At 43.0% G+C, this 19,654-nt stretch overlaps 3 protein-coding genes across 3 annotated transcripts in view; all 3 read right to left on the bottom strand.

The window, feature by feature from the left end:
* Nucleotides 1-1,858: 1,858 nt before the first annotated feature.
* On the bottom strand, nucleotides 1,859-6,644 carry tgfb5 (transforming growth factor, beta 5). The gene is made up of 7 exons (XM_031557930.2): nucleotides 5,290-6,644; nucleotides 4,980-5,143; nucleotides 4,418-4,550; nucleotides 3,856-3,966; nucleotides 3,258-3,423; nucleotides 2,930-3,086; nucleotides 1,859-2,738 (listed from the first exon to the last, which is right to left on the bottom strand). The coding sequence occupies exons 1-7, from the start codon at nucleotides 5,627-5,629 to the stop codon at nucleotides 2,580-2,582; spliced, it is 1,230 nt and encodes a 409-aa protein (XP_031413790.1). The 5' UTR covers nucleotides 5,630-6,644; the 3' UTR covers nucleotides 1,859-2,579.
* Nucleotides 6,645-8,713: 2,069 nt separating this feature from the next.
* trmt112 (tRNA methyltransferase activator subunit 11-2) lies at nucleotides 8,714-10,256 on the bottom strand. Its single transcript, XM_012840503.3, has 4 exons — nucleotides 10,025-10,256; nucleotides 9,524-9,625; nucleotides 9,085-9,177; nucleotides 8,714-8,995 (listed from the first exon to the last, which is right to left on the bottom strand). The coding sequence occupies exons 1-4, from the start codon at nucleotides 10,097-10,099 to the stop codon at nucleotides 8,894-8,896; spliced, it is 372 nt and encodes a 123-aa protein (XP_012695957.1). The 5' UTR covers nucleotides 10,100-10,256; the 3' UTR covers nucleotides 8,714-8,893.
* Nucleotides 10,257-12,523: 2,267 nt separating this feature from the next.
* Nucleotides 12,524-19,654, bottom strand: part of LOC105911016 (neuronal acetylcholine receptor subunit non-alpha-2-like) — an 8,512-nt gene continuing 1,381 nt past the window's right edge. Inside the window, exons 2-6 of the mRNA XM_012839787.3 lie at nucleotides 17,515-17,666; nucleotides 14,431-14,475; nucleotides 14,221-14,330; nucleotides 12,874-13,765; nucleotides 12,524-12,708 (exon numbers count right to left, since the gene is read on the bottom strand). Of these exons, the coding sequence (XP_012695241.1) occupies nucleotides 12,565-12,708; nucleotides 12,874-13,765; nucleotides 14,221-14,330; nucleotides 14,431-14,475; nucleotides 17,515-17,666 (1,343 nt within the window). The 3' untranslated portion in view covers nucleotides 12,524-12,564. The remainder of the gene's footprint in view (nucleotides 12,709-12,873; nucleotides 13,766-14,220; nucleotides 14,331-14,430; nucleotides 14,476-17,514; nucleotides 17,667-19,654) is intronic.

Genomic DNA, 19,654 nt, shown 5'->3' with positions numbered 1-19,654 from the left:
TCCGCTTGCAAAAGGAGCCTTAAAAAGAAAAAGGGTAATCCTGGTAAAGTGAACTGTGTGGTCTAAATACTGATGTGGTCTAAATACTGATGTGGCCTTGCTGTGACTGCCATCGGTGCTTATATAAATGACGATGCATGAGCCATGATGTAATCGGTCTCACATCTGTGAGACTAACTCATAGTCTGACTCTAATTATGTACAAAATAAAGCATAATCATGGTGAGAGGCACTCTTCCTGTTTTTTTAGTAGGTTTTTACCGTATGGAGTTATATTGCCACAGATCAGCTTCATCACATTCTCAAGCTTTGATCCACAAAAGCAACCCTGTGGTGACAGTGGCATCCACAAAAAGCCTCTCCGACTTCCAGAGGACATATTCCCACTGTCTGTTCGCACGCAGGCCACAGACAGCAGTAGTGCCCGGGCCTTCAATGGCTCCTGTGGTTGGACTATCAAGGTAGGTGCCAGAGGTCTATCATACAAAGCTACTGAGGGTCAAAGTCCCACCATACTCAACACACAGCCAGCCAAACACACAAGCCATATCTGTAGTTAGAGTTCCAGCTTCAAAGCCAGGGTGCTGGCTGTTCCCCTCTGTAATCTAACACATTTCTGTCATTCTCTGGTGGAGAGACTTCACACCATCCTCCACCTGGATCTCTGTGGCGTGCGGTTGCCTCTGACGTCCCTCGCTGCTACTGAGACACTGAGACGTCTTTTAAGACACTGATATTAGAGACTAGACACCCTGAGGACACAGACGTAATGCCTTCCCCTTGCTGTCTACACCTGAACAGACGGAGTTCTGTCCTCTTACCAACTCCTGCCCGCAAGGCTCACCAGAATCCACTGTTCCCATTCAAATATGTTTGTTTGCACAAGGCAGTTAATGTTTGCTTACTTACTTAAACTGGTAACTAGTAAATCACTTCAGCTTTTTACATTTAAAATGTTTAAAATGTAATAAACAATGTGTTGCTATGATAAATGCATGTGGTATGATGCATGTATGGCTTAAAAATAACACCAACTCTTAATTTCAACAAGAGAAAATTATTTTATACACTACTTCCCCTGTCTATCTATCTTCCCTCTTTCCTGGCTTGGTGCCCCTTGGCCTGGTTTATAAAAACTTGTTTTCGCAGGGCAAGAGACAGAGATGAAGGCATTTTCTGTATTTAACTACGCCCTGGCAAACACAGACAGCTTCTCATTCTCCGAAGATTGAACCTTCCGACCGCAGGGCTATCCAGATAAACATTCAATCTATTCCGCACCTTCTCTTTCTCGTTACAAACTTATACGAAAACACACACAGGGAGAGATAGAAACGTCCCTACACGCACATAGCATGCATTCATATAGAAATGCAGACATAAAAATAACCTACATTACTCCCAATGGGATAGTTATTTAAGATGAACTATTTGAGACATCGAGGCGGTTTAGATTTGAAAGCTCGGGGACACAAATGTGCATTTTGTTAGCGAACCCAGACGATAAACCCACGACTATACGGTCGATATAGCAGTAGGCCCAGCTCAAAGGTTCGACTGTGACATTCTCAACCCACGTCTCTCTCTAACATTTTTTCTGTCCTCTCGCCACAAACCCTGAGCCCCAAGCGTTTAAATCTAGCTTTTTCGTGAGTGGTCGGTGTCTGGAAATCGCTCACATCCTGTTTACGCCGGAGATTTTCAACCCCTGACCGCATGGGGCTGGCAAATCCCTGAAACAAATCCGCACACTCAACCCTCACAAGAACTCAGTCGCTGGGAGAAAAAAGAAATTCAGACTCAGCTATCTTTTACTTCAGAAGAAAAAGCATTCTCAAAGATATGGTTTTGGTGCATTTATCAGTCATACCTCTTGCCTCACAACAGGAAAATGGAGTCCAAGTTCTCAAAATCATAAAATTTTAATGCACAGGTAATTAAACATTACATGTAATGCAGAGAAATTATTTACATTGTGAATATAAGAGGTCTTAAAAATATTCATCTATCACCTCTTACCCAGTCTCCCCTAGATAGGCCTATTATACAGGCATATCCCACAGTGAGAAACACAACCCTTTCTACAGTGGGACTGTGTAATGTATTGTGGATGCAGAAAAAGGAAAGAAATACGGTTAATATTCGTTAATTTACACATTGCAGTCTAGACCTGTTATTTAGCTGTGAGAGACAGATGGTATACACTTAAATGAAGTATCCCAAAGCCAAAGTACAATCACGGTTTTGAAAAAAAAAAAAAAAGAATAAATAGACACTCGCAACTTTCATGCACACACACACATACAATTCTTAATCTCCCAACGGTGGTACAGCACTAACAAACACACAACTGTAGATATATACTTTCTATTCATGATTATTTTACACTCCATGACATAACAACATCGGCGCATCTGCATATCTGTGCAGAATCTGTGCATACTGCCAGACAGACATCGAAAGGCATTTTAGTGTCTGGCTTACTTCTCCTTCAGATTCACTAATCTCCACACACCGTTCCTCTTTCTTCTTTAACCTCTCTGCCTATTTTCTCTTTTTTTCTCTCCCCTTGCACTTAATCAGCGGCACTTGCAGGACTTGACCACCATGTTGGACAGCTGCTCCACCCGCGGGGTCCGGCCCAGGAAGTAGACGATGGTGAGGGGCTCCAGGTCCTGGGGTACGCAGCACGGGGAGGCCGAGGCCTCGGGATTCAGCTTATTGTACAGCGGCAGGATCTGCGTGGAGGCGAGCATGAGTCAACAACAGAGTCACTATGCAGACAAACAAGACCCCACAGAATATGCAAACAGGTATTTTTCTGTAATTCTGTCCCATGGTTCATCAGTGAATGAAACAGATTTTTGATTCACTCACATTCACATCGAAAGTACATCAAATAGTGAAGTGAACCCGCAGTAGATCTCACCATGTTGTAGTGATTGTCAGCACTCCAAAGGTAGGGGCAGTTTCCTGCACAAAAGTTGGCCTTGTATCCCTTCGGTTCATGTATCCATTTCCAGTTAAGGTCGCGACGAAAGTCAATGTACAGAGACCTCAAGCAACAGCCCTGGTCTGAACCGTTGCTAGTGTGAAAGGAGAGAGATGACACCTAAGTACAGATACGCAGCTCCAAGACATAAATATCATACCATTATATCACAATATCAGTATATTCATTACACCACATTGCCAGAAATCAGGGGCACGTACAGACACGTCCACCAATACCCACTTTATAAGTATAGGTATCATACCGAGAGCACGTGGTGGTGTCGGGAGCGGCCCGCCTCTTGCGGTTCTTCTTCGCGGGGTTCTCCATCCTGTCCGTAGGGAGGAGGGTGAGGATGAGGTGGGGGGTCTTGGTGCTGAACTCAATCTGGCCCTTTGTGGGCCCCGGCCTTTTGAAGTCATCATCGATGCCTGCAGAGGTTAGTGACAAACACGGGTCAACGCTGTCTGTCTCCTGTTCCTGTGGCTCAGCTGCTAGAACAAGGTGCTAACAACACCAGGATCATGGGTTCGACCCCCCCCCCCGGTAGCACTCATACTGAGGAAAATGTATATCTGTACTGGACTCTAAAAGGGTATGCTACATGAATAAAATGCAATGTTAATGTACTTAGATGCTTCTTGTAGGTACACGGATTGACATAATAGAGTACTGATGTTTTATTTGACCTTGACATCCTTAGCTTTTGACTTTGTATTTGTCTGACTCTGACTGTGATTACAGTAGGTCAACATAGATCTTCAGTCAGAGGTCAAATGAGGGAAATCATCTAACCATTACTTTTAACAATGAAAACAACCTGTGACAGTTATACTGCTAATACTATAACCAACCATCCTTACCTGCAAAGCGTGCTTCTAGTTCTTCACTCTTGTTGGGCACAATATTGTTTGTGGATGGAACAAATGTACAGCAAGGACAATGAACACTGAGTTTCAGACCAAGGTTCCTTTCTGCGGACAGAGAGAAAACTGGTGTCCATATATAGACCAAGCTACATGATAGCTACATAGATAGATAGATAGATAGATAGATAGATAGATAGATAGATAGATAGATAGATAGATAGATAGATTGATTGATTGATTGATAGATAGACAGATCAAGAGTGAGAATGAATGCATGCACAATAGGGCATCGTTGTCCCAGCTTTTTCCCAACAAATTAAACCTTCTAATTGATCCATATGAATGCATCAATTGCAAAATGTTATACATTTGAATGAAATATTTTATAGGCTACTCTTTCTCTATAATTTAGTTCCACCATTCCACAATATCATTACTAGAACAACAGTGATTGGCACTTGTTAAATCCTTGAACTGATATTGATGATGTCCATGTGTGAAAACAGATAGTGACAGTCTCTGTGTATAGCATGTGCGGGTTGATTACTGGCCTGACCTCTGTGTGCCAACCATTCCTTGACAGTTTCTGTGACATCAATGGACATCCACGCCCCTTTTTCTTGAGGACGCACTGTTCGTGAGTCAATGTATCTCTGCGAGGGCGCTGTCTCAACGTCTGCCTTCAGCAGCTAGGACGGAGAGAGAGGTGAAAATGTAAGAGACACCAAGGAGACGACATTGTCTGGCTGGCTCTGCTGGCCTAATTCTCCTCAAAAGTAAAACACAGTGAAAGTGCTTTGGCTCTGGTAGCCTTGGAGAAACACGGGGCGAAACGGGTGAAGTTGACGCAGCGCAAGACAGTAGCACCGCCATCTAGTGACTGCAATAAAATTACTAAAAGTTTATAAGTTCCCAGTGGCAGAGTGCCACTAAAATTCTTTTGGTTTACTAAACCGAATTAGAATGCTCCATACGACCCATAGGTCATGTATACTGACTCGCCAAATAGAGGCTGTCACACGCATGCCTTTCCTATGCTTTTGAAATTATAGAAATGGTGAGACATCACATAATTTCATGACTGGGATAATTATATGCACAACAGAGCCTGTAATTACCTGATATACTTCCACCCTCTGTTCAGTCGAGCGAGCCTGGGCGTTGGGAATTCTGTAGATCCGGAACTCCGCTTTGACCAGTGTGCTAGAGTTTCGCTCTACGTCGTTGACATCAAAGCCCGCCACTCTATAATATGGACTCGGCGGCGTGGGGTTGATATTGTCTGTGTACACATGAAAAACAATATGCATACTTACTTATAACACACTGTGATTGCAGATACGTAACCTAATAATATTCCTCTGCCCTTACACTGACATATACAGTACAGTGCGGTCCACAAAGCAGCACAGCACACAGTTGACTCACTTGTGTCAGGTGGTTGCATATCCACGCGCTGTACCTCTTTTGCATAATAATCCTCCTCGCTGCTCTCTCGGTCGCACGCATCAGCCAGGCGGGCGCGCTCTTTCAGCAGTTCCCGAGTACTGTTGTAGAGTAACATAACCTCCGGCGGGACTGGCGCCGGTGATGGCGCTGTCTCTGATTCAGGTGGTGAACGAATACGGAGTTTGCTTAAAATTTGTCCGCGCACCGCTTCGATGCGTTTTGACTTATGGTCGTCCAAGTCAAAGGAATGACACGTCGATAGTCCCTCTGTTGACACGGTCAGTTTTAGCATCAGCAATACAAAGTTGATAAACAACATTGTGGCATGAAGTTGAATGACAATGATCCTTAAATGTAGCCCAACGGTCGTATTTGTGAGGTCCGGCACCACTGCTGGTTCCTTTAAAGGATTGTGAACTTTGAAGGGCTGAGAATGGCGTAGGTTGAGCTTCCGTCTGTAGCCTACCTGTAAAATGACCCAGAGTACTTCCAAAACTCCCCTGTGATTCAGTCAGATGGGTTGTGGTCTCATAACGTTCAGCTCGCGATAGCCATCCACAGCCAAACGTTTCAGACGAATGTTTCCGAAAGTTTGAGTCTCAAGAAGATGAAAAAAATCTTCATTTTTGTTTTATTGACAAGTTTAGCCCATGGCAGGTTTATACCCAGAAGCAGACCCTATAAACACCTTAAGTTTATGGTTTTAAAAAGTCTTTTGAGAGCTGTTTTTGTACATTGCCGTTAAATAAGGACGATTTCATTGCACAGTGAGCCAGAATTGCTGAGCAAACTTCGAGCCTATGTGGGCTCCAAGTGATGGTTAGCGTTTTTGTGGTCTGTCTTGGAACTTGGGAAGAGAATGCTATTTTCGCTGAATTTCTTTCGTTTAATGTTAGACTGCAATAGTGTACCTTTCGCGCGTCATATTCCGACAGGCACTTTACTATTGACTGTCTTACTTGAAAACAGGAATCTTATAAAAATTGTCAGCTTTATGATTTGTTGCATCAGCAGTTGTTTGCCCCCAAATACAGTCCTCCGACTTTGCCACAACTATTTCCACTAAAACTCAATAAATGTCTCGGACTGAAAGTTATCCTCGGTGCAATTCTTCTTGGAGTTAGAGTTGGACAATTTCGAACACTCCATCCAAGAAAAAATGTAAAATATAGCATACCCCGTAGAAAGGTCAGATCAGGGAAATCTTACTTCGGTCGCCTTTATATTCCATAAAGAAATTGAGTTGCATGTGAGTGTGAAAGTCACGAACAACCATCTCTCTCGGATCCTGGAGCAAGTCGATCATTCCTCGTGAATCTGTGTCAGTCGAGAGGAAGAGCTTCAGACAGCAAGTGTGTGTACGGGAGGGAGGGAGAGCGAGAGAGAGTGGGTGGGCGCAAACGTGTGCAAGCGAGCTAGAACATCCAACAAAGACGATGTGACTCAAATTATGATGTATGACAACTACACAAAACAAGAAAAATATTTCTAAAAAAGTAAAGTTTCAGTGGAAGTGGAGTTTGTTTAAATTGTGGTCACCCAAAAGAGCAAGGTCTTAGGTTAATGAGCTGTAGCCTAGCCTCAGTAAAAGTTCTCCCTGAAAAGGTAAACCGTTTAGGCTATTGGTGGCGCACCGCTCTCTTTGGAAGTGTTGATGGTAAATATTGCACAACACATCCTCGCAATATACGTGTTCCGACATATGTCTCCACCCTGCACAGGTGACGGGGTTGTTTGCGCATCATTCCATCAGTCACTCCATAAAGATATTGCCAGGAAATTGTTACATTTCGATTTATTTGGGTTATCTTTGGTGTAAACTCAATTTCGGGTACTGAGGGCAAACCTAAGATAATCTGAGACTTTGAAAGCTTCGTCTTCATTTTGGCAACACCCTTTCTTTATTCTACCTCTCCCTGCTCTTCTCTTCGTCTCACTGTTAATTATATGCTAGCAACTACATGATCGTTAATCTTTCAGAGCGCTGATTTATTGCCGTTCCTGCTCTTTTCCCATTATAACGTTATTATAGTTTCGGTTACAGCCCTGTAATTGTGTCTGAAGCTGTAAGTAGAAGGAAAAGGTAACGCACTCAGTAGAGTAGTGGGAAAAGCCCTCCAGACGAGATTGAGTTTGCATGCCCGGGTAGTTGGTGAAGTTCATGGGAACAAATACTTCTCTTGTTCAAACATGACTAAAGCATTTCAGATTTATTAGTATGATGCCTGCCACAGTGGAGCTCAACAAATGCTACGCTGACGTGGATGTGGTCAATTTGGCGACATCTAGTGCCAGAATCATGGGGCGTATGGATCGAAGATTCCTCACAACTCTGGTGGTTAACTGCGGAATTGCAATGTGCAGACCGAAATGCTTCCTCAAAAACATCGTATCCCTCTTTCTTTTGACCCGCTTGAAGATATATTTAGACACACTGCCGTGCCACGTCATCGTATGCTTGAAGTCTGTAAGCATTTCTTTTTTTAATAACAAGAGCAGGCCTACCGCGTTTCACATAGACTAACACACACAAGACTTAAGCTGAATTCAATTAAGAAGATGTGCCTTTACATGAATAAAACAGATGTGGATCTAGGTCAACTGATACAGTCCACTTTTTGGGAACAGTGAAGAGATTCTTTTGATTTTCCATCCCAGCACATTGCAAATGAGCAATGCAGAAAATGCAATAAACGTACATTTCTTCCTCTTATGAAAACATCAATCCAGAGCTTGACTTAAAACAGATAGGAGAAAGTAGGCTATATGCATATGTAATTGCATTTATCCCACAATAATCTCTAAAAGGGGCAAACGTGGATCTGTGGGTGCTGTAAGAGCTCTTTTATTGCCCTTGCAACATTAGAAATAATAAGTAAAGAAAATATTTAAAAAAAGAAAGATGAAATGCTTCTCCGAAATCCCTGCATAGTAGCTTAGGGTAAAGACCCTCATAGGTAACGTTGTGGTATTCACATCCTTTCACAGCTTCTTCCATCTTTACACATTCTAAAATATATATATTCTTGTGTATCTGATAGCATTCAATGCCAAGTTGAACAGAATAAGTACCAGATCACATTAACAGGAATCATTTCAGGCAACGTGCCAATCATATCAGGCCTGATGAACGGCTGTTGAAGGTTGACTCATTTTCAATGAAGGTGGTCTTCAGGGTGTACGGATACACCCACTGCACTCCACCACATGGTTTCATCCTGCATCAATCACACACACACACACACACACACACACTGTTCCTATTATGCATCTCAACCACTAATGAGTTGGACGTGCACAACATCACATCTACTCCACACTGAACGGGCAAGGTTGCGTCATCACTGAGGATGAGGTTATTTTACCGAGTCATTTCTTTTAGAAAACTACAAAAAGACTGGAGGGCATTAAACTATTTTATTTCAGAACATCATATGAAATCTCAATAAAAACACATAAATAAACCAAAATAACAAAAAGAAAGAATAGGGCCCCAAAGGAGTTCAGACCTTAAATGGTTAGGTGGGATGAATTGGAAGTATTTCAACATAATTTGTATATCAGAGGATATATTCTAATCAAGTTAGGCTTCATCTTCATTTAATAGCATGTTGGGAACTCCTCTTGAAATGGGGAACTCTCTTCCTGATTCTGGGCACTGGAGACAACCCTCAATGACCTCCACCTAGAGAGGACAATAATACAGAGTTAAACTAGCTTCACAGTACATTATGTCATCTTTCTACTCACAAAAAAACATGTGAGAAGACTCACCTCTAACAGAACTTTGTGAACATCTCGCAGAAAGTCCTCATTATTCTCAAATTCCGGAACAACTGTGCTTGGAAGATTCTGCAGGTGTCCCAGCTGCAAAATAGATTAATGTCAAAACATAACAGTGTTGTGTCTGCAGATATGTGTCTGATCAGTGAATTATAAACAATTGCACTTATTCCTATTGCGTTCTAAATTCATTGCATCACACCTCCTTCCCATGAAAGCCATGCTCATGCCATTTGACAAGCCACTGCATCATACAAGTAGCACCCCACCCAGTGATAGGCAGGCAACACAGACCCAATAGCACTGCAGACGTCCCTACAACATTATCATCATAAACATGCATGTAACATTACTATCATGAAATCGGCGTCGGTTCATATTGGTTTACCAAAACAAACGATACAAATAGGCCAAGAGGGGTCACACTCACCCCTTCCGCTGCCTGTATGAAGGCACTCCACTCGAGTTTGGGGATCATCCGACTGATGAACTGTGGGTTAAACTCCACCTCGTTCACCTTAACCTCTGTTGCCTATGAGGAACATTCCAAATTAAATAAAAGACGAGAACGGCGTTTGAATGAAAGTGTTAAGGTAAGCTAGCCTAGTTTCCACAAAAGTAACGTCACCCCGCTCGTTAACGTATAACAAAGACGTTTCATTAGGTTACATTCGTTTCGGGACTATTCATTGGGCAGGTTAAATATCCAAGACATAGCTAAACCTAAACAGAACTAGCTAAGTTAGGGCTGCGTGCAAGTCTGTATTTGAAGGATCTGCCCTTTTAGACGATGATGCAGGTTTGGATTTACCTTGACAATTAACCGCTAATAACGGGTTAAGTCTGCATCAAACAATTTAAAACGTAATACTTGATAAGTAATCCTTAACGTTAACTATTTAGGTAAGGACTAAAACATGACAAGTCTTACTTTGATGAGAAGTGGGTATCCTTTGGTCACTCCCTTCACATGCGATGTTAACATGTTATGTGTGAGCAGTTTCATTTTGGAATTGTAATTATTTGTTTAAATGCAAGAAAATCTTCACACCGAATTAAACTCGGTGTCGGTAAAATATGCCAAATCACACGAATGGTCGTTTGCCTGCGAGGAAAGCATGCGCCTTGGAATTGTTGATGTGCAGCAGTTTAAATGTTCCGCCAACAACTAACAACGGTATTGAATTTTGTTCCGGTACATTTTCAGATATTCGCATCCTCACATACAGAGCGAAATATGAGGTACTCGTTCAAAATGAGCTTTTGTAATTAACGTACCCAATTGTCCATAACCTACCAAATAACACTGACACAGGTCATTTTATAATGTATGTAATAGGGCAGGTATATGCCTTTCGATACATAGACATGGAGAAATATGAAAACAAACCTTAGCCTCCGTGTAGACACCAAGATGAAATATCACAATTGCTTTAGTCTCTGACGGGTCTTCGCAGAACAAAAGGAAAGCCACACTCCCCTGTTTGAGTCTGCAACTTTGAGGTCCACATTCACAAGGAGTTGAATTCGTTTAATATATAGATGTAAATATAAATGTTTCAAACACTATCATTACATACTACCAATATTTAGTACATATCCATTAAGGGTCCTCAAGTGTAATACATATTTGAATTCATCAGACTGTTGGCCTACTCAGTGTTCTAGTAGTAGTAGTTTAGCCTACTACTAACATTGCCATCAGGAGTGCCCCTCCCAATATAAATAACTAGAACATATCATACAGTCACACACCTGTTACAAGCTCAGCAAATATTCCCCGTCCGATCAGAAGCTATAGTTTCCTGTCTGCTCACCTCCCCACTAGCCAAGCCAATAGAAAGAAGCTGACATTGGATCGGCAGCTAAAAATTGGTGATGGTGAGTCAACTTATGTTATGTGTAAAATAGTTTGATTATGAAAAAAGGGGATATACAGTTGTACTTATTCATTCTTTTGTTTAATCTATAGCTCCTTTAAAGTTCTTGCAAACAAATTGTATCAGAAGATCTCTCTCTACGCTAACAAAAACCAACAAACAAAAAAAAAAACAGATTGAAACTTCTCTATACCTTCAGCATCATCTTAGCATGTATAATAGAATGCCCCCCAGACTCTTTGTCATACCTTAATATCTCTCATTAAACTATCACAAACAGCTTACATAAATACTGAAAGGAAACAAGCGCACTGTGATGCAGACAGTGCTCAAACTGATCAAACTAGGAGTCTGGCACCTGTGATGCAGACAGTGCTCAAACTGATCAAACTAGGAGTCTGGCACCTGTGATCAGACAGTGCTCAAACTGATCAAACTAGGAGTCTGGCACCTGTGATCAGAGTGCATGGTTGTAACTGATCAAACAAGGAGTCTGGCACCTGTGATCAGAGTGCATGGTTGTTTTCAAAGTTGAACTGGTTGTCTGCTCTCTGCCTTTGCCATATATGGTGTCAAAAGTGGGATGGCGCTCTGAGGCCCTCCTACTTGTATCAATATGTCTCTGTTCCTTAACTTCAGACGGTTCAGAGTTTTGCTTTCAACCATCCGTCTTGAACCTGATGCCCTGTGCAAGCATTTCAGGCCTCGCCTTTTAGACATTTTGGGAAATCTGTCACTGTGGATGAAAACAGCTCACATGTGCGTGAACATTTTCTACCCAATTCTGTCCAGCAATATCCGAAATACTGCCTGCGTGATCAATGGGCGGAAGGATCACTGCCAGTGGAGCAGTGGCCTTCCTCTATTTCATCATAGAATGTATTGATTGGCAGGGCAATCAAGGAAAGTTTATCTGAAGTAATGAATGCAACTTCTATCACAGAGAATGTAAACCAACATTAAGCTATGTGTCCATGAAATACAAATGAACCTAAATGTGATCATTAGAGTTAAAAAAAAGTTATGCAATGTAAGTTAATACTGGAAATTGATAAGACAACCCAATTCATTTATTGGTCTTGCTGAGAAAATAACAAACTACACATGTAAAAACTGTACCCAAAGTGTCCTAAATTATATTGCAATGAATGTAAATAATATGTTGGGTACCAATATTTGGATTAATAGTAAGACTTTACAAATGTACAGTGTTATAATGTACAGTGTTATACGGACAAGAACAACAAAACATTTTTGTTTTGCATTACAAACAAAAGGCTTAACTCCTATAGCCTCCAGAGATTCAGTATTATGCTATAACTCCACAGTATTTCTGTAAGTATACTGTTGACTCTAGTCTACAGTCCATTCTAAAGCTACACTGCAAGACCTCTACACACTTACAGTTGTGTAACAATCTGTCAAACTCAGATACAAACCACTCTAAATTATATTCTTTAATTGTGAACTGTGTGTAGCTGCTGAAGTAAGCTGTGCTGAGAGCTGTGCTAACGTAGTCTGAAATGAAAGTGAGAGAAATTAATGTGGAGTGGGTATGGTGTAGATCTGGTGGATGGGATCAGGTCAGAAGCTATGGTGGAGGAGGTGGAGTGCTGAGGAACAGCGTGACAGCAGGGGTGAAGATCAGGATGGTTCCAAGTACAGCGACAGTGAGGAAAACCCACAGGAAGATCCGGTCCAACACCTGCGCCACAAACTTCCAGTCTTGTACCACCTAAAACAACACAAATGTGGTGAAATACTATGCTACGCCGCTATGCTACGCTGCTATATAAAGCCATATATTTAAAATCATACTATATAATGCCATATGATGTCATTTTTATCAGACGTGTAGCATTTGATGCCACACAGGAGCCACCAATAACTACCCTTTTACCTCTCTGATGAAGTGCTCTTTACGGATGTGGCGTGAGATGTAACGGACTGAATACGTGGCTTTCTCCAGCATGGTGACCAAGGCATTGTCCTCCTCCTCCTCCTTTCCCTCCTGGGTCTCACGGGTCCCCCTGCGACCCTTGGACCTGAGCTCGGGGCCGGTGGGCTCCAGCTCGGGGTAGTGGTAGCGGTCTGTGTGGCCCCTCATGCACAGGAGGCGGGGCAGCCTCTGAAGGAACAGCCCGCGCACCCACGGCGACATGGGGTGGTAGGTGGCCGAGGAGCGGTGGTGCACGTTGATGACGAAGACGGTGACGATGATGGAAAGCGTGACGAAGATCATGATGAAGAGCAGGTACTCGCCGATGAGAGGGATGACCTTGGAGGAGGAGGGGATGATCTCCTCGATGACGAGCAGGAACACAGTGAGCGACACCAGCACGGAGGTGGAGAGCGAGAGCTTCTCGCCCTCGTCTGACGGCAGGTAGAAGACCAGCACGGTGAGGAAGGACAGGCCCAGGCAGGGGATGATGAGGAAGAGCGTGTAGAAGAGAGGGAGCCTCTTCAGGATGAAGGAGTAGGTGACAAACGGGTAGGACAGGACGTCATCGCGGCGGTTGCCCCTTGCCCCCGTGGCACTGAGGATCTCCCACTCGCCGTTGTCAAAGAAGTCCTTGCGGTCCACCTGGTAGTCTGTCAGGACCATGTCCACCATGCTGCCGTCGTAAGTCCACGAGCCAAACTTCATGGAGCAGTTCTGCCGGTCGAAAGGAAAGAAGGTGACATCCATGGTGCAAGCTGACTTGTAGCTGGCCGGCGGGGTCCAGGTGATGGCACCATTGTGTTTGACGATGGCCTTAGTCATCAGAGAGCCCTCAAAACGCCCGTCTGCACTGTGGAAGACAAACACAGTGCTATGATGTGCAATGTCAGGCTCACCGTGTAATTATTTGTTTTATTTCCTGAGGCACTTTCTGCAGACTAATTATTCAGAGGAGTGCTACAGAAAAAGCCCTCAACTTAGTGGCTTGGCTTGTGCAACTTTGTTCTGCTTTTTACATAATGCAGGGTATTTATGTGACCAAGATGTTGGGATTCAACTATGGTATTAAGAAATAAATAAGCACACACACACACACACACACACCCACACCCACACCCACAGACCCACACACACTCACACACACACCCCCACACACACACACTCACACACACACACCCACCCACACACACACACACCCACACCCACACACACACACACACCCACACCCACACACACACACACACACACACACACTCACACGCACACGCACACGCACACGCACACACACACACACACAGGGCTTACTTCTCATATAGCACAATGTCAGGTAACCAGATGCTCTCGGAAGGAACCCTGATGGATGTGATCCCTGCGTAATCCTCAGGGTTCCAGCGCAGCTTATAGTCTATCCACTCCTGCCCAGAAACACACTCTCAAATACATGCGTGATATAAAAGCCAAACCGGGTTAAATATATTTGTTTGGTTTTGTTTTTAGTTCCGCCAATCTCCTTACCTGCCACAACCAAACATTAGTGGTCATAAGCTGGTTCTTTTCATCCTGATAGCAAAACAGACCAAATTAGATATATGAGTGTTGTGAGGAATACAGTGAGAGTACAAACAGACCAAATTAGATATATGAGTGAGCTGAGGAATACAGTAAGACTCACAATACAGTGAGAGTTCAAATAGAAACAGGGGAAAGGACAACCTATTTGTGATGCATATATAGGTGTATGACTATTCATGTATCTATCTATCTACAGTATCTATCTACCTATCTATCTATCTATCTATCTAGATAGATAGATTGATTGATTGATTGATAGATAAATACTAACAGAACAGACTAACAAACAGATAGATAGATAGATAAATACTAACAGAACAGACTAACAAACAGATAGATAGGTAGATAGTTGGATAGATAGATACTAACTAACAAACAGACTTGATAAAGGCATTTTTGAGTTAATAGATTTCCCCCAAGGGGTTTCTAGCTTCTGATGAATGTTCATAAAAACAAGTTCTTTTAGTGATTGCCCAACGTCTCAGAGGTCGTTAAACATCAAAGTCAAGTGGAACAGAGTATCTAGTGTTAACCTTCACGCCTGAGGCCAAAGTGCTCCTGATAGAATTCTGACAGGACTTGTTATGATGTGACCTCACGGCCTAGGAAGGAGCCTGTGTGGTGCAGGCCAAAGATGTTTGCCATTTAACAGATTCATTATATCTGAGGCTGAGATATTTGAGCATGACTCGACTTGTGAGTGTGAATACATCTTTCAAAGTATGAGACTGGAAAAGACACGCCGTTGTTGCCAGTCTACTTTGTGAGGTTAGAGGCTAAAATTAGCCACAGGAAGTGGGCACTGGCCGGTGAAAGAGTGGTATATAAGGTAGCTGTTTTGTTCCTGGTCCGGTAATTATGCAAAAAGTATAATGTAATATGCCAGCTAATTCACTTTGCTTGGCTGGGGGAGAGGGCGTCTGTGTGTTATGCTGAGAGGGAAGTGATGAAGCCAGTGGGGAGGGGAGTAACACAGTCTTCTGTGCTGGCGTTACAGCTGCTATTCTAAGGCAGCGCCGTGCTCCTGGGTAGGCTAACTCGCTGTTGGGCTTTTATAGACATTTGGTGATTTCAAGGATAAGGTTTGGACTGAACGGTAAAGCCCACTAACCCCAGAGCCGGATCATCTGGTCCTTTTGTAAGCCACAGGGGACGGACTCATCACTTACTGTATTTATAAGTATATCAAATAAAATGAATAAACGTAAATCACTTGTGTTAAGAACTGTTAATCAACAGTGTCAAGCACTGAAACCTAAATTCCAAACTTGGGAGCAATATCAGCTATGTTTGTCATAACAGCTAATTATGTTAAGGTTGTTTTGCAGGTATACAATATATGTATTTTTTTGACTACCCCAGACAAAATTGCTGTGCTTTCAAAAGATGTTTCTTTTCAAAAATGTGATGGATGACAACAATGTTTGAACATGAAACAGAACATCTGATGCCCATGTGTGAAGTTTGCCTGACATAGAAACAAACAACAACCCTGGTCACACTCCCAGCCAACTCCTGACTGTGATGTAAAATAAAAGACTTTCATATGGCATAACATAACATAGATCCTCCAAACATAAGAATAATAGTCAAGGTAACCCCACATGCTGTAGTGGGCACATGTGTTTAAAAACAAGGCCATCAGAGCAGCAGGGAAAAACGGTTAAATCAGGGGAAACATTTGTTTTGGCCTGAACATCTGAGCCAAGCAAAATGCCTGAAAATAGAAAATCCTTTTCCAGCCAATTTTTGCTCTCTGGATACTTACTGAAATGGTATGGCAGTGGCATATCATAGGACTGTACTTTTAAGTCCAGCACTGTGCTCTGCTTACGAGGAAACTACCACTGAGCGTTTTCATAATTTCAGCTACTGAGCTCATGTCTCTGTGCCTCTTAGCATTTCTATAATAATAAAATAACTAAATACTTCAATTTTCTAGAATTGATATACGTAAACAATGCCCAAGCAGTATGGGCTATTCAACAATATTGTTTAATGGTTAAGATCTTGATTACATATCATAGAAACATGCAATTACATATGGTTCCCTCCCTGTTTCCCTTTGTATAGATATGCACAGAGAGAGAAAGAGAAATAGTGAGATAGAGAAACAGTGTGATAGAGAGAGAGAGATAGATAGTGAGTGAGAGAGAGAAAGAGAGAGAGAAATAGTGAGAGAGAGAGAAATAGTGAGAGAGAGAGCGAGCACGCTGGTGGGTGCAGGGAGGGAGAGAGTTAATAATGAACACACTCCTTTAAATAGGCCTGTAACTCTGCCTTAACACCAAAACACACTCAGTTTGGAGCTGGAGCAAGGGACAGGAGGGAGTTAAAAGCAGGGGGAGATGCCAGAAGACAGGAGGAGGATGATGAAATGTAGGTGAGAACTAGAATCTACTATCACTGCAGGGTGACCCAGTGAACTAAAAAAGCCTAGAGTAAAAGTGTCATCTGACAGGCTGCATTTTCCACTTCTCCATTTCTCCTCGTTGGGCTTTTCAGACCTTCTTCTAGCGTTAAGAGGGATCTCATCTCCGCAGATGAGTCTATTTAAGGTACAGTATGTCATCGGAGATATTTCAGTGCCGAATGCAGCTCCCTGGAGACCTACATATTTCAGAACCATGGACAGATAACACAACTGAATTCAGGGCTGGATTTGGCTAATGGCTGAGTGACTAATGAAAAGAAAAAGAAAAGGAAAAGTGGAAACGTAGCTACTGCCTGGGACTCAGTTATTCAGTTATTCAGCAATTTGAGTGGAATCCAGTTACCCACACCTCCGTGTAGATAACTCAGTCCCTTTTTCAAGTTGGGGAATAGCACAACGAACAAAAAACTCCGACAACTTGACAAGTATTGAGGTCAATGGTAGATATGACAGTACAATCCTTTGTACTGGAAAAGAATGGAACTGGAATAAAAAATTCCACTAGGTTTTAGGTTTCCAGTATACCAAAAGATACTGCACAATGTAAAACGTCTCGATTTGGCTTTGATAGCATGTGCGCCGTGCGGTCTCACCACGTCGACAAGCTGTGAGATTTTGAGGCCGAAGCGGACCGTCACGGTGTCGTTGGCATGCTGGGTAGGGCGGACCCAGCGCTGGTAGCCCTGGAACAGGTTCTTCAGCAGGGTGCACTCCATCTCAGCCAGAGACACAAACTCGCCTGGAGCTGAGGACAGAAAGCAGATCTCCACTCGTCATTTGCTTTGTATGATAGGACTATACTATATGTGTATGCTGCCATCACTCTTACCTTACTATCTCCTTTTTCTACACCCTGCAATCTGTATGTCTGCCTGTTGTACATCTGCCCCATGCATGCCAATATGATATATGCCTGAAGTGTTTGCTTGATTCTGTGTATGAATGATCTGCATCTGCCTGCCTCTTCTCTTCTCACCTCACTTTCGCCTTCCCCCCTCTCCTCTTTCTATCCCTCTACCGGGCCAACCTCAAGCAGATGGGTCCCCCCTCTGAGCTGGGTCCTGCCACTGTCACCTTATGCTTGCTCTAGGACAGAGGTTTTCAACCTTTTTGGGGCTTAGGCACATCAAAGGTCAAACCAGAATGTCAAGGCAGACGAACGTAAAGTTAGTTATCGATTATGAAGAATGTCACGCACATTATTGTAGGCTATAATGTCATTTTCAAGATTGACCCATATTGCACTACAGCAGACTGTCAAATAATTATCAAACAGATAGTTCAATCAGACAGGCAATCGTATTATTTATTAAAAATGCACTGAAGTGCATCAGAGCAAGAACTGGCCCAACAAACGGCGTCATGCTCAGCTGTTTACTCTCTCTATTCTGTCAACTCAAAATGGAACAGGAAGTGACTGTGATTATGTGACTTAGCCTAGCAAACATCAACAGTCCCATGAGCCTTTGCACTCGTGGAACTGACAACAATTAGAGCGACCGCCTTCTCTGGTCGCTGCAATAATAATTGCCCTCACCGGACTGAAATTTATTTTCACATCAAATGGAGAATGGGACTAAAGCCCATTTAGATTAAAAGAATAATTTTAGAAGTTGTAAATAAGTGACTTCCTACAAATATTTGTAATTAAGAAGCAGTGTCATTGGTCTATTTAAAAATATTATTTCATGTACATTGTTTCTTGTATTAAAATGCTTTGGGTTCCTTAAAGTTCCACGATCCATATCACTTTGCTTCACGGGACAACGGTTGAGAACCATTGGGCTGGGGTGTTTAGGTCTTGGGCTCTGGCAACCATTGGGCTGGGGTGTTTAGGTCTTAGGCTCTGGCAACCATTGGGCTGGGGTGTTTAGGTCTTAGGCTCTGGCAACCATTGGGCTGGGGTGTTTAGGTCTTAGGCTCTGGCAACCATTGGGCTGGGGTGTTTAGGTCTTGGGCTCTGGCAACCATTGGGCTGGGGTGTTTAGGTCTTGGGCTCTGGCAACCATTGGGCTGGGGTGTTTAGGTCTTGGGCTCTGGCAACCATTGGGCTGGGGTGTTTAGGTCTTAGGCTCTGGCAACCATTCTGAGGCTTATTGTCTATTGAACTGAACTGAATTATCACAGAGCACCAGCACAGCATTTCAACAGCTCACATTTACAGGACTCTCTCTCTCTCTCTCTCTCTCTCTCTCTCTCCTTCTCCCTCTCTCTCTCTCTGAGACAGACACATGAATCTTGCCTATCGTCTGAGGGTGGAAATCAAATGGATCAAACATTGCTTTGTTTTTTTAATCATGCCATATATTATTCCCGTAAAGGCAACAAACAGATTGTCGTCTAATTTTAGAGGTTACATAAGAGAGAGGGGGATCGTGGCGGGACACTGACACCAGAAAATTGTTGTTTCAGGCCTCCATCCCTTTTCCACCCTCCTCTCCTTCACATTCACCCTCTCGCCCCAAGGCATGGGGGATCTCAGAGAACAGCTTCTCTTCTCTAATCTACTTACAGCTGAGTGCCATGGTCAGTAGTGAGCAACGAGGCGTACAAATGCACATGCATCCAGAGAGCCAGTTTCCTAAGCCCTCTAGCCCATAAGTGTGTGCCCATTGTCCTGTAAGGTTTATTATCTTGCACACAGCACACAGCCAAAGTGCACCATATGCAGTATTTTGTCTTTGGAGATAAAAAACAAAGGCCTTCTGCTCTATGTCAATGGAAGGGTGTTCT

The sequence above is a fragment of the Clupea harengus genome, chromosome 20 (assembly GCF_900700415.2).
Source record: "Clupea harengus chromosome 20, Ch_v2.0.2, whole genome shotgun sequence".
NCBI classification, from domain to species: Eukaryota; Metazoa; Chordata; class Actinopteri; order Clupeiformes; family Clupeidae; genus Clupea; species Clupea harengus.
This window is presented reverse-complemented; position numbering and strand designations above follow the sequence as displayed.

Coding starts and splice junctions, on each gene's coding strand:
- tgfb5 (XM_031557930.2), bottom strand. CDS start 5,629: ATGTTGTTTATCAACTTTGTATTGCTGATGCTAAAACTGACCGTGTCA. Junction 5,144..5,289: donor TATGCAACCACCTGACACAA/GTGAGTCAACTG, acceptor ATGTGTACACAG/ACAATATCAACCCCACGCCG. Junction 3,424..3,855: donor ACTAGAAGCACGCTTTGCAG/GTAAGGATGGTT, acceptor TAACCTCTGCAG/GCATCGATGATGACTTCAAA.
- trmt112 (XM_012840503.3), bottom strand. CDS start 10,099: ATGAAACTGCTCACACATAACATGTTAACATCGCATGTGAAGGGAGTG. Junction 9,626..10,024: donor GATACCCACTTCTCATCAAA/GTAAGACTTGTC, acceptor TGTTCCTCATAG/GCAACAGAGGTTAAGGTGAA. Junction 8,996..9,084: donor TTCACAAAGTTCTGTTAGAG/GTGAGTCTTCTC, acceptor TGTCCTCTCTAG/GTGGAGGTCATTGAGGGTTG.